This window comes from Lissotriton helveticus, chromosome 7, assembly GCF_964261635.1.
Source record: "Lissotriton helveticus chromosome 7, aLisHel1.1, whole genome shotgun sequence".
NCBI classification, from domain to species: domain Eukaryota; kingdom Metazoa; phylum Chordata; class Amphibia; order Caudata; family Salamandridae; genus Lissotriton; species Lissotriton helveticus.
In genome coordinates, this window is record NC_136068.1 from 73,092,356 (window position 1) to 73,106,639 (window position 14,284).

At 44.2% G+C, this 14,284-nt stretch overlaps 1 protein-coding gene across 1 annotated transcript in view; it reads right to left on the reverse strand.

The window, feature by feature from the left end:
* Nucleotides 1-266: 266 nt before the first annotated feature.
* LOC144768100 (adaptin ear-binding coat-associated protein 1-like) overlaps nucleotides 267-14,284 on the reverse strand; it is a 159,967-nt gene continuing 145,949 nt past the window's right edge. The window contains 1 exon segment of the mRNA XM_078651490.1: nucleotides 267-2,904. Within this exon segment, the coding sequence (XP_078507616.1) occupies nucleotides 2,856-2,904 (49 nt within the window). The 3' untranslated portion in view covers nucleotides 267-2,855.

Sequence of the window (14,284 nt, forward strand, 5' to 3'; positions counted from 1 at the left end):
TGCTGGTGAGTTGTTCTCAGTTGGATGTGTTATCCCAGGTTCAGACATTCTGCTGGCTTATTCCATCTGTATGCGGCCTGAGCCACCGAGTCTTATAGAAAGGGTTGTTCCAGTTCAGAGGTCCTGCTACCTGCTAGGCTTTTGCGTATATACCTAGGGATTTTGAACTCTCCATACGTTTGAATCTCCTCTGCTGCCCTACAGCCTGTCCAGTTTGGTGTAATTCTCTAACCACTAACATTTATCACAGAATACAAAACACAAACTCGAGTATTGTATTTTTTATCGCTATTTTCTTTGTCGATATTGCACAGATACAGCCATTTACTTTATATACATAATAATTATAATTTTCTAGCTCTTTCTGCTTCAAAGTTTGCTCAAACACACAATATATATTACTTCATGTATACATTTATATGAGATTTTAAGAGTAGGGATCAAGATAAGGGGTGTTGACCCTAGTTTCTAGCAGAGCAGGTCAGATTCCTGGACTAATTTGTTAGGTATATGAGGGTGCCAAGTCCTGCCACTAACGCATCCTTTGTCTTCTATAGTTCTCTTATGTCTCTACAAGTTCTATAATGGAGGAATGGCTTCTTTATTTCACTCCTTAACTGTACCTGAATTACTTTTTCTTACCTTGGATGATGCTTTCTAGAAATCAAATACTGATTGAAACACCTGCCATCAGATGAAAGTGATCAGATAACCACACAAGGAGAATGCTAGAGGTGTTTACACTGCCATGTTTGGAAGGAACACCCACAGAATGTCTAAATTGTACAACAGGTGAAACTTAAAGCACAATGAAATGGGACAATTCTGCACATCAATTACTCGGAACATCTTTCGCACTAATGGAACTGTGGAAAGGAAGTGGCTAGTCAACTGCTTTAGAATTGTCAACTTTTAAAAATGTTTGACTTTTACACTGCTCATGTGTCAATTGTCCTCTCTACAAAAAGCATGGAACCCAGGAGTGATTCATTCACCAGGTGCAAACAGTGCATAAAGACTGGTCTAATTGGGGCTACTTGTACTCTGCTCGTGTATTGCAATATGGCAAAGGTGAAGGAAATTGGCTGCAATCAAAGAGGGACCTATTTCAGATCAGAGGGAATACATGCTGAAAACACACAGAGTTGGACAAGGGATAACGTGTCCATCTCTTTAGCTATTTTGAGACCAAGGGCTTTGAATGACCCAATAGAGACTCCACTTTTGCACTCGTATGGGAGTTTGCGCTAGAAATGAGAAGTCTAGAAAGTGAGAGGTTTACTTCTCATGAATTATCTAAAAGTTAAGGGTAGTTCCAAGACAACTTGCACATGGAAGGGAACTCTAAAAACAAATTAGGATCAGAATCGGTGTCTGCTGTACTAAAAGTGTGGTGAACAGGAGTCAGTCATGGATGGCTTGGAAGGAGGGAGGTGCAAAAATGGGAGGCCAATGACAGCTTGCACTGCTCAGTGCAGGAATCACGTTGCTCTGTGACCAGTGATATTTCCAACTGATGTCGCAATCACAGTCTGTGTGCTTGTGGGGGATCCAGTGGTGGCGACTCTTTCACAGCTTGTGTTCTGAAACAACACTGGCAACAGGTTCTGCTCAGTTATCATTCAGTCGCTAACAGCTAGTGTTCTAGAGAGCAAAATAATGCCAAGGTCGAGTTGGCCATAAGGAGGACAACTTGTTCATAGCTTTAGTGCCAAGTGATCAATCAACTCTATATATCTGCCTGGCTCTTGAAAAGGATATGGAGGTGCAAAAAAAAAACAAAAAAAAAAAAACAAGTTAACATCTATGCGAGTTGTATGTAAAGTGCCCAGTTCTACCACTTACAGCTTTACATTCACAATGGCATCATAGGAGAGGCTGACATGACTGAACTTGCCAACTGATGAAATTGGTAGTCAGCTACAGGGAAAGATAAAGAAAGGAACAGGAAAGTTGATTGCTGGAAACTTGAAACAATGTGAAAGAATAATACAAAGTGAACCTGGAGGTATCCTTGCGAGGATGGAGAAACAGTGATCCTGCGGACCAACAAATATTGAACGGATGAAAACTTTGGGATTAGTTATGGCCTTCCTGTATGTGACAGCAGGAATGAGACCTCCGCAGCCTTCTCAAGAGGTGTGGCAGACAAATTGCAGTACATCTTTCCTTTGGATGGATGGCACTACTTTACCTAGTGGAATGCAGGGGGGAGCAAGATGACTGGTTAGGGAGCATTTTCATAGCTATCAGCTGACAAATGGGCATGCACCTTTACACTCAAATAACACTACCTACAAAACAGCAATGTCGCCAAGCAGAAACAAGCGGGCAACCAGACCTTCACGGGCACATCCCAGCTGACCTTTGAACAGGCCAGTCAGGTGGGCGTGATCAATAAACCACATTTTGGAAAGGAGATGGAGGAATTATGCTAAAAGGAGAAGCGGAGAGCAACAGCCTTCCCCTCCCATTGCACCCCCAGCCCCAAAACTCTCAAGTCACTTTTCTGTCTCTCAAAAGTCCATGTCAAAAAAGAAATTGCCCCCGCTAGCCATTGTCAGTTCCAGAGTGGAATTTCGCATTCTTCTAATGCAATTAGTGTTCTTTTCCAGTATATGTTTACACTTGCAGCTGATCTCAATACAACTCCCTTTGGCGCTTCTGGCAAGTAGTAACCTGGAAGCAGACATCCTTCTCTTGAGAGACCAGAATGACACTTAAAAAATATGGAAGAGTAGAAACATCTGGGAATGAAGCACTCTGAATTCTTCAGGGGTTTTCACCGCTCGACAGTGTGGTATTCCCAAAGGGTCCAGCATGGCTTCATCATCATCATCATCTCCCTCCCCAGCTCAGAACTGAACCCAGCTGGATGACTGCGGGCCTTGGTCGATGATGCCGCTGTGGAAGAAGCAAAGCACAGGCACATCTGGTAAGTAAACCTGAAGCAAACTGTTGAAAAGCCTTACTTTCCTGTTTGATTCAAGAGACAGAGGACAGTCCATTTTAAAACTCCAGTCTAGTTGAGAAAGAGGTGATATACAGATGACACTATACAACCTACTACAATTGCTTCCTCCGCTTCATTTGTTTCCCATACTTTTTCCGTCCCTTTCTATCTCCTGCTGCTCAGAATGCACAATTTATTTCTTCCTTACAGTTTGGGTAGGGCTTCAGTGCTGTTGGCACTTACACCTTTTTCCATATTTGTTCCTCTTTTGCTCGATTTCTTTCTATGTTTAAAGCATTTCTTCCACATGGTCCGGATTCATTTTCAGCTGTCTTACACCTCTCTATTTAGGACATGAAGTAATGTATCATTTAAACAATTTGCAGACTAGAATATGTGTATTTCAGTCTAGCTACGATTACGGCATTACTCACCTAAACTAGCTTATAGCAACTTACAATGGCCAGAATAATTCTTCAAAGGCCTCCTTCCCATCATGTTTTCCTACCCCCCTCCGACCCCCCTCTTCTGCTCTGTTGGCCTCAAAGTGTTTAAACTTCTTGCCTCTCATGTAATCTTGGTTTTTCATCATCTATTTTTAAAACGTGCATAGAGCTTACCCACTACCAATTTTATCTCAAATACTGTATCTTAACTGCTGTTTTAACTTTATTTGGTATATCGTGTTTCATGTAGTGCAACAAAGTGAGAAACATATGTACAACAGACAGGATAACGGCAAATGGATTATACATATTAAGGAGGAAATAAACTACATTATTCCAGTTGCTAAAACAGAGCAGCTGACATTCTTACCTCAAAATCTTAACTAAATACACTTTTCCCAAAAAGCAGCGGGACATTGGGATCATTACACTTAGAGAAAAAAACAAGGCAAGGAAAGGATCATGTTACTTACCCAGTAAGCATCTGTTCTTGGCATGTAGAGCTGTAGAGTCACATGCTTTGCATACACCTGCGAACTAGTGTTGGGTCCGGATGTTTGCAAGTTGTTTTTTTCCGAAGAAGTCTTTCCAGTCACGAAGTAAGGAGACTCCTCCTTTCAGTGATAGTGCACAAGGGCATCAACGCCATTGTTAAGATTGTTTTCCCACAAGAGGGTGAGAATGGAGTAGGTGAGTGTAGTAAAGAGATGTCCATGCGTATATAATGTAAATAAGGAGAACTGCAACAACTACAGGTGACCGGGAAGGTGGGAGGGCGCATGTGAATCTTCTGCTCTACATGAAAAGAACAGATGCTTACGGGTAAGTAACATAATTCGTTCGAGGCATGTGTGTTGTAGATACATATGCTTTGCATAGACTATATAGCATTCTCCAAAGTGGTGGTTAACCAGTAGATGTTGCAGTGGTCTGAAACAGTGTCTTTAAGCACTGCTTGCCCTACATTGGCTTGTTGGCGTGCTAATACATCCACACAATAGTGTTTGTTAAATGTGTGTGGGGTAGACCATGTTGCTGCCTTACATATGTAAGCTATAAGAATGTTACCTAAAAAGGCCACAGATGCCCCTATTTTGCAAGTGGAATGCGCTCTAGGGGGTATAGATAAAGTTCTTTTAGCTTTTGAATAGCAAGTTTGAATACATTTAACAATCTTGAAATGCCAGATTTAGAGATAGGATTGCCCTTGTGAGGTGGTGCAAATGCAACAAACAGCTGCTTTGTTTTTACGAAAATCATTTGTCCTTTTGATACAATACAATAAAGTTCTTCTGACATCAAGTGGGTGAAGAGCTGTTTCTGCTACAGAATAAGGTTGAAGGAAGAACACAGGTAACTCAACTGATTGGTGAAGATGAAAAGCAGAAACTACTTTGCGGATGCATTTTGGGTTTGTGCGAAGATCTACATTATCATTATGAAGCTGAAAGAAGGGTTCTTCTAAGGTTAATGCCAGAAGCTCAACAACTCTCCTTAAAGAAGTAATTGCAATGAAGGAACTCTAAAGGCAAATTGTGTAATCGGTCAAAAAGTGGATCCATGAGTCTCAAGTACAATGTTGAGATTCCATACTGGTGCCGGAGGTATTCTGGGTGGTGTTACTCTTTTTAAGCCTTCCATAAAAGCTTTAATCACAGGGAGTTTGAATAAAGAACAGTGCTGTCTGTTTTGCAGATATGCAGCCACTGCTGCAAGGTGCAATTGAATAGATGTGTAAGCTAAATTAGAATGCTGTCGGTGCAGAAGGTAACCAACAATGTTTTGAACAAAAGTATCCAGAGGATTTAGACGGCGTTTTAGAAGGCGTTTTAAACAACTCCTGACCCCTTCGGCGCTGCCCTGGAACGCTACCCCAGAATCCAGCTTTAAAAGAGCCTGTACAGCCGATTCCGCAGTCCGCTCCCTCCTCCCCTCTTTCTTTTTAAAGAATATGCCCCCCCCCTGCTTTTATCTTTACTGCCTTTACTGCGCGCCCCCTGATTACATGTCAACAGCGATACCCCAGCAGCAGAGACAAATGGAAAAGGCTGCGCGTTAGAGGGGGATTGAATTGAGTTTAGGCTAGTCTTTAGGCTAATCTCTTTGTGTGGCAGCTCGTGTGGCAGCTCGTGTGGTGACTGATGTAGTGCGCCCCCCCCCTGCTCCTTGCCCAGTCCCACCACTGCAGGAGACGGGACCAGCTCACACTTGACTGACCCCCTCCCTACTGACCCCCCTTCACCTCCTCTGATATAGCCGCCGAAGTTGCTGCTTCGGTCCCTTCAGTCTCTCCCAGCGGCTCTCCGTGCCTCACAGACACGCTTATACGAGGATCTCTCCGGAGATACTGCAAGCGTCTCCCTCGACGGAGCTCCAGGGCAGCCTGATGCCACGGCCTCAGTCCCGTCGGCGGTGATGGCAGTGGATGAGTTAGAACATCAGGAACACCAGGAACGCCAGGAGCCTCCGGACCAAACTGAAGCACGCCCCTCTGGAAGCGCATAGACACGGAGGAAAGACCGCAGTACCGCGGCGTTCACTATCGAGAGTCGGAAAAAAAAAAGGCTTCAAAAGCTTTTAAAAAGTACGCTTTTAGAATAAACACACGAACAGACGGAGCATCGAGGTTTTCAGCAGAATGCCCGATTCTAGATTCTCGTAGCACTCACAGGCATGACACTCCGATAGGGCTCAGAGCGGAGTACCGCGGCAGCTAGCCTGCTGCCGCCATGTTCCTCCCCTCATCATATCTTTCTACTGAAGTGAAGGCTAAGCGCGCAAAAAAGACTAAAAAGTTAGCAAACACAACCAAATCTGTCCTTGATTCCAGCTCTAGGATAACGCCTTCTCTGCGCTCCTTTTTCAAAGTCATCCCTCAGGTGTTAGACCTAGTTCAAAGTCACCCTCCTCAAGTGTCTGGTCTACCTGCTTTACCTATAATTCCGGCTCAGTCTGATCTTTTGGGCCTTGCTGACCCTCTAACACCATCCGCTCTTGAGTCACCCTCTCGATTAGTCTCTTTATCTGCCTGTACACCTAATGCTGCTTTAGCTCCAGCAACAATTGTAAATATGGAGGAGGTCTGTAAGGAACTTCAACCTGGGGTGGGAGTCGAATCAGACACCCCCGATAAAAGACAACTCTGCCTTGTCGCCAAGTCCACTGACAAAATCATCAATAAAATCAAATCCCAAGGTCAATGTTACTGTCAGTGCTCCCCTGGAAGCGGCATCCTCGGTGCCCAGGATCGAATCGGGGAATGAGGCAGTAAATTTCAACACTCCAAGTAGTTCCATCACTGCAGGAGGTTGCAGCAGTTCTGATGAGCCTAGTAACGATATATGCCATGAACTAGGCACGGATCTAGAGCCAGACGACCTGGGGTGTCAAAGCCAGGAGGGGAAAACCTAAATCTAAATATCTCACAGCAATCTGTTTCCAATACATCTTCCATCTGCGGCATCCCCTCAGTTCCTTCAACCACCACAAATATGCCTCCAGATCTTTCAGTCTCTTCCTTACAGCTTATGTTCTCCACCTTGTCAGCTGACATCAAACAGGGGTTTGAAGAGTCAGCGTCAATCCAGAAAGAGATCAGAACTTACTGTGAATCCCTAGACAGTAAGATTGACGGTCTTTTCTCAAGGACTGGAGTGTTGGAAGAGACAGTTTCGGGGATGTCTGTTGAACTGGACAATGCTAAAGAGGAAATTTTGAAACTAAAAAAAGAGGACATCGCTTTGGCAGACAAGATGGAGATCTTGGAAAATAATGCGATGCGCAGCAATATTCGGATTTTGAATATACCAGAAGCCAGCGAAGGATCAGACATCAAGCGCTACATCATCCCGCTTTTAACCCCTTCCATGCTCATGACGAGCTCAGCTCGTCATGCAGTACACTGCTCGTGTGCTCATGACGAGCTGAGCTCGTCATGAACAATGGGATTTAAGAGACTCCAGCACCTTGGGAAAATACCTCTAGCATTGAAGGTGTTAAAGAAGTCTCAACTTGGATCAATCTGAAGAGGAGCTAGCAAACGACATTCAGCGGATACATAGCGACCCCTTCAGGCGCAGCCCACAGAGGACTAAGCCAAGAAAGATCCTAGTGAACTTTCATACTTATTCATTCCACATTCTTAACCTAGCCCTCAAGCAAAAATCCCTATCGGGAGCAGGCTTTAATTTTCAGATAAGTCAGATCTTATCGAGGGTTACCCTGGAAAAACAGTGGGAACTGGGTAGGAGAATGGAGGCCTTTAGGAAGTTAGGTGCAACAGTGCAGTTGAGTTTGCCCGCAGCTCTGAAAATAATGTTTAACAATAAAATGTTTAACATCCGTTCAGTTCAGGCGGCGGACGAGCTAGTGATGTCCCTTGGTGGGGCCAAGGGGGCTGATGGGGGTCCCGGCTGAGAGCGTGGGTTCCTAAGGTAGGCGATTAGGGTCATACAACTTCCTGACTCTCCTTGTTGCTCAGTCCTTTTCTTCCTTTCTTCTTTCTCTATTGTGGGACACATGGTGATAAGGTTAGAGGTAAAAAAATAAAATTAAAAAAAAAGGGGGCAGGCACATATATAATTAAATAAAATAAAAAAGGGAAAAGAAATAAAAAAGTAAGAAATGTAATAGATAAAAGTTAGGCTGTATCCCTACAATTAAAACTGTTTTTTTTTGTCAATCGGAGGGAATTCAGCAGGTAAAGAACAAAGTAATAGTAATCTAGTTCTCAACTGAATAGTTAGAAGCACTCTGTTGGGGCTCGGAATGGGTAAGGGGTACCACCAACCGGACATGTTACGGTTAGATAGTACAAGGGTTCCTCAAGGGAGGGAGGATGGAGGTCACTGGGGTGAGGGGGGTTGGGTAAAGAAGTATAAAATGTTCCTCATTTCCGATTTGGTTTTTGACTTTTTTTTACGTGGTATGGGCAAGGATCGCATTACTGGTAATAGCTATGGGCTTTATGCCTTATGTATATAGACATAGAGGACATGGTACTAGATATGAGTAATCTTAATATCCCCTCCTGGAATGTTAATGGCCTGCGCACCAAACCTAGAGCAAACAGGATCTTACAATATTTGCGGGATGCTGATGCGCAGGTCATTATACTCCAGGAGGCACATCTAGTTAAGGCTGAGTTACTTGACTTGGCTAAAAAGAACAGATGGATAGATCTGTCAGTATCTACCTCCCAATCAACTAATACAAGGGGTGTGACTATTCTTTTTAAAAAAACATCACCGCAAGATTAATCACGCAGAAGGTAGACTCGGCAGGTAGGTGGGCAATCACCACTGTGGTAATAGGTGGTTCACGGTTAACTATAGCTGGTTATTATGGACCTAATCGGGATGATCCCTTAGCCTTAGAATCCCTATTTTCCCAACTTTTGCACTTCTCAGAACCTATCATAATAGCAGGGGATTTTAACATAGTGCTCGACCACTCCCTAGATACGACTCCATCTAGTCGACAACAAATATTGTCCAAATCTAGAGCTTTTTTACTTAAATGCATGCATCAATACTGCTTCATAGACATCTGGAGAGTAAGGGCAGGTCAGCAACCTGGTTTCTCGTTTCAGAATCTTAAGTATCACCACCAATCCAGGATCGATCTTTTCCTAATAAGCCGAGCTTTGGTCGATTCTGTAAAAAATGTTAGCTATTTACCATCGCACCTGTCGGACCACTCTTCAGTTTCTTTAGATCTTCTCGGTGTTATTCAATCCCCGACTAGGTCATGGTCTTTTGACCGGTCCTTCTTGTCAACGTTGGATGAGGTCTTATACATTAGATCAGAAGCACGGGAATTTTTGCGAATTAATATCGGCTCGGCAAGTTCTAGTACTGTTTGGGACGCCTTTAAGTGTTCCCTGCGAGGGGTCATTAAGAATAAGACTGTATTCCGCAGAAGGCAGTACATGCTAGAAGTTACATCTATCGAGACTAACCTATTAACAATGCAAACTGAACTGGATGGTTGTAGTAATGTTTCCAACCCTACTTCATTGGCCAAGCAGGAGAAACTGCTGGAACTTAAAGGGCAACTGGCTTCTGTTTTAAACCAGCGCATCCTCCAGAAATGGGAAGCGAGTAAATTAGCCCATTTCGAATTTGGTGAAGGGGCAGGCAAACTGTTGCCCTGGAAGTCTAGAACCGATCAGGCACGTAATAACATTGATTCTATTACAACTAGTGCAGGGACCGTGTCTTCTGATATAGAAATCAGATTGGCCTTTAAAGAATTCTTTCAGAATATATACCAGGAGGACAAGAACATCTCCCCTGATAGCATAGGTGAGTGGCTGAACGGTATCTCATTACAATCGCTAGAACAAAGTGCTTCTCTAGATAAGGCGCTTACAGAAGAAGAGGTGGTGATGGCGATACAAGGTAGCAAGGGGAATAAGGCTGCGGGTACTGATGGCTTGCCAGCCGAGGTCTACAAACATCTTGTGGGTGAAATAGCCCCCTTCCTTGCAGTACTATTCAATCAAATATTGCAGGAAGGAGCACTTCCCCCAACTTCCTGGAACAACGCATCTATCACACTTATTCTGAAACCAGGCAAGGTTGCTACTGATTGCGGCTCATACCGCCCCATATCAATCCTCAACGCGGACTACAAAATCTTTGCGTCGCTCCTGGCTAAGAGGTTGGGCCAGGTTGCTCCTGCAGTTTTACACCCCAATCAGAAGGGCTTTGTGAAGGGTCGCCAGCTCTTTGAATTGACGTACGATCTTATAGGAGCAATAGACATGGCGACCATGTCCTCAATGCCACTGGCCATCCTTACGCTGGATGCTACCAAGGCCTTCGACAGGGTCAATTGGTTGTACCTGTCGGGGGCCTTGGCTAAATTCGGGGTGGGTGAGGCGTTTCGCAGAGCGATGGAACTCTTATACCATAGGCCAACCGCATCTGTCCTGGTTAATGGAGGTCTGTCCGAACCATTTGATATTACAAGGGGAACGCGGCAGGGCTGCCCTCTATCCCCGCTGCTCTTTGATCTCTATATAGAGCCGTTTGCTCAAAAAATTCGAGAGGACAATACCATCAAGCCTTTTATATACAGAGAGTGGGAAAAGAGGGTGTCCCTGTATGCTGACGACGTCATGATTATGACGTCAGAGATTAGTACCGCGTTCCCTGCAGTTATTAATTTAGCTTTGGAATTTGGGAAAATCTCAGGGTATGAGGTAAACGCCTCAAAAACTGAAATAATGGTTTGGAATAGCGATGAAGCAGGATTTAACGAGCAACTAAGCACAAATCTGAGATATCTTGGATTAAGAATTGTTAAAGATATTAATCTGATTGCTTCCACCAATTTTGCCATAGTTGCTAAAGAGTGCCAGAAGTTAATGGGGGCATCTCCCTCTGACTGTTCTGGGTCGTGCAAATCTGGTGAAAATGTCCATTCTACCAAAGTTGTCCTTTTTGTTTAATACCATTCCTCTTTATTTTGACACATCTATGATGGCGAAGCTAAAGGGGGATATTTCTTCATTTATTTGGAATAATAAAAACGTAAGGATTGCCTGGAAGAAAATAAGGCGTCGTAGGGAGAAAGGTGGTCTGGCAGCTCCTGACCTATATGCGTGGGCATTTCAACTGTCACACGCACGAATGTTGCTAAAAATGCCAACAGATCAGGGTATAGGGACGATGTTCTCGGCCTTATTGAAGGGTGAAGGAGTTGGGCAGTCTGGTTTTCTTTTTAAGTTTGGCGACCCCACATTTTTTAAAAATGTTAAATTGAAGGTGCTGCAGTGCCTAGCAAGAACTTGGTTTAATTTCAGGTCTTCTATAAAACTGGGGTACCATTCTAGTAGATCTCCTATATGGGATCTCCCCATTACTCCAGGTTGGGCGAGTGATTATACTAGCAATTCCACTTAAAGATGCCGGAATATCAACATGGGGTGATAGTTTGTGGAAGGGACTCTGCTTCCATGGGAATATTTAGTGAGCAAAGTGGGCCCTAACCTCTCAAGACTTAAATATTTGCAGATATCAAGTTGGGCTCAAGCCTTTTCCGCTAAAAACCCCGTTGTGACATCATGCCTTTAGGGGGAGGCAGTCAATTGGAATCTCTCCTGCTGGATAAACCATCTGTATCGAAAGAAGTTTCTTTTTGGTACAATTTAATCCTTGAAGAGATTGATGGAGAATTTCATCTCCCCAAACTATTGTGGGGTTCCTCGATGCCTAGCCTGAACTTAAACAATCTGTGGCTAACGTCTTGTAATGTTCTATGGAATCTAGTTAAACCAGCCTGGCTCCATAGGAACCACCTTTTTACCCTACATAGAGCCTACTACTCTCCTCAGAGGCTGTCCAAATTCTCCACAGGTGCCCCGGTGGCCTGTGCCCGGTGTGGGCTAGCCGAGGCCTCTGACGCACATATGTTCTTTGATTGCCCTCACTTGACGTCTTTTTGGGATTCAATCAGCAATAAACTTACATCTTCCCTGGGCTTTACAGTGGTTATGGACCTTCGCCTCGTAATCTTCGGTGTAGTAGATCAGAGTCATAGCCCAGCCAAGAACCTTTTGTTCTATTCCAGCTTGGTGGCGCGCAGAGAAATCTGTAAGCGATGGAAGGAGGCTTCTCCTCCTTCTTTACATGACTGGTTTACATCAAACCTCCAAATATCGAAACTAGATCTCGCCAGGGCTGGGAAGCCAGATAAAAGAGCTTTCTGGCATTTACTTGACTGGTCCCACTAGTAGTACTCCCCCGCCCCCCCCCCCCCAGGTCCGATGATTGCGTGGCCAAGGTGCATTCTCCCTGCTAAGCCAATTCGCCTCTTTTTTGGCACACTGGTGGATATAAGCTATGGCGGGAACTGGCTTATGGTTAGCATCTGCCAACCGAGCAACAAGATGTCAAGATCGGTATGGGGTTTGGCGTAGCTGTTGGGTCATGGTAGTCCCACTCATCTCTTTACCCTCACCAGTCTTGGACTGAGGCAGCACGTCAGTACCACTTACTGCCTTTCTTCCTTGTTCAGTAGTTCGGCAGATCACAACCATGTTGGAGATGAAGACACAAAAAAAAAAGTATCCAGAGGATTATTCTTGTGCTTACAATAAATAACAAATTGTATCCATGTTGCTGCATAACAAGCTCTGGTAGTGGGATTTCTCGCTTCTTTTAGAATTGTCATACAGTTTGTTGGCAAATGTAAGTATCTAAATCCTATGACCCCAGGAGCTAAATCGCTAAATTGACCTACTTGAGGTTTGGGTGTCGGATTTCTCCATGGTTCGGAGTGAGAAGACTGGAATTAAGGTGTAGCTTTTGATATGGAACTACTGAGAGTTCAAGAAGTGTGGTGTACCATGGTTGACTATCAAAATCAGTGTGGGGAGGTTTTCCTCAGCTTGCAAACCAGAAACAGAAGGAATGAGATGCTGAAAAGCTTGGGAAAATATCTGACTAATTGATCCATAGGGCATTGCCTTTGGAGCGAGGGTGTGGGAACCTGGAGGGAAAGTTAGGGCATTTTGCTTAGTCCACTGTAGCAAACTGATCAATTTTGTGGAAATCCCCATTTCTGAAAGTATGGAAGGAGAACTTGGGGATGAAGTTCACACTTGTGTATTTGCAGGCTCCTTCTGCTGAGGAGATCGGCAATTTGATTGTTTACCCCTCGAAGGTGTTCTGTCTGGAGATTAATTTTGTGATGAATTGACCATCTCCAGATGGCCTGAGAAAGGCATGAACGCAGGAGAGTGTGTGTTCCCCCCCTTGTTCTTGGACATAGTAGATGGCGGTCATGTCCTTGAGGATTAGTACAATTTGTCTATGAGATGAAACTGAAAAGCTTTGAGTGCTAGAAATACTGCTAGAAGCTCTAGATAGTTGATGTGGAGATGTTTGTGCTTGTTGTCCCAGAGACCTTGAATTGTGTACTTGTGGAGATGGGGACCCCAACCGGTGAGATGTCTGCGGTTCGCACGATCTGTGGAACAAGGTCGATGAAAGGCCGCCCTTTTGATAAGTTTTGTGATTTCCCCCACTGCAGAGAGTGATGGGTGCAGCTGTCTACCAACACTAGATCTGTTAATTAACCCTGTGACTGATTCCCCTAGTGTGCTAAGCCTTCTGGTAGAGGAAACGTGCAGTCTTGTCTCAGGCACTGTGGCAATGCATGAGGCCATCATTCCTAGCAGTTGCATTAAGGTTTTGGCCGGCAAGGTTTGATCGGCTTAAAACTGTAATAAGAGTTAGAATATTGTGAATTCTGGCTGTACTGGGAGAGGCTAGAGCAGTGCGAGTGTTGAGTCGCTCCCAGATAAGATTGTATTTGTAAAAACTGTAGATGAGACTTCAGCGTGTCGACGGTAAAGCCCAATTAGTGCAATAGATTTAGCATGGTTTGAGTGTGTTTTAAGCACTTTTGGTGTGTGCTGGCTTTGATGAGCCAGTCGTCCAAGTACGGGAACACATGAATTTGTTGTCTTTTGAGATGAGCTGCCACTTCTGCTAGACATTTGGTAAAAACTCTGGGAGCAGTAGTTACTCTGAATGGGAGTACTTTGAAATGATATTGTTTGCCGGATATCAGAAACCTGAGATATTTCCGATGAGCTGGATGGATTGTAATATGGAAGTATGCGTCTTAAATCTAGTGTGGACATAAAATCGCATTGCTGCAGAAGTGGAAGCACCTGTTGAAGCGTTACCATATGGAAATGTTCTGGCCGTATGCGCTGGTTTTACTGTCTGAGATCCAAAATTGGTCTCAAGGAGCCGTCCTTTTTGGGAATTCGAAAATAGAGAGAGTAAACCCCTGAACCTTGGTACTGTAATGGAACTGGTTCTATGGCTCCTTTTGCTAAGAGAGATTGCACCTCTTGTTCAAGTAA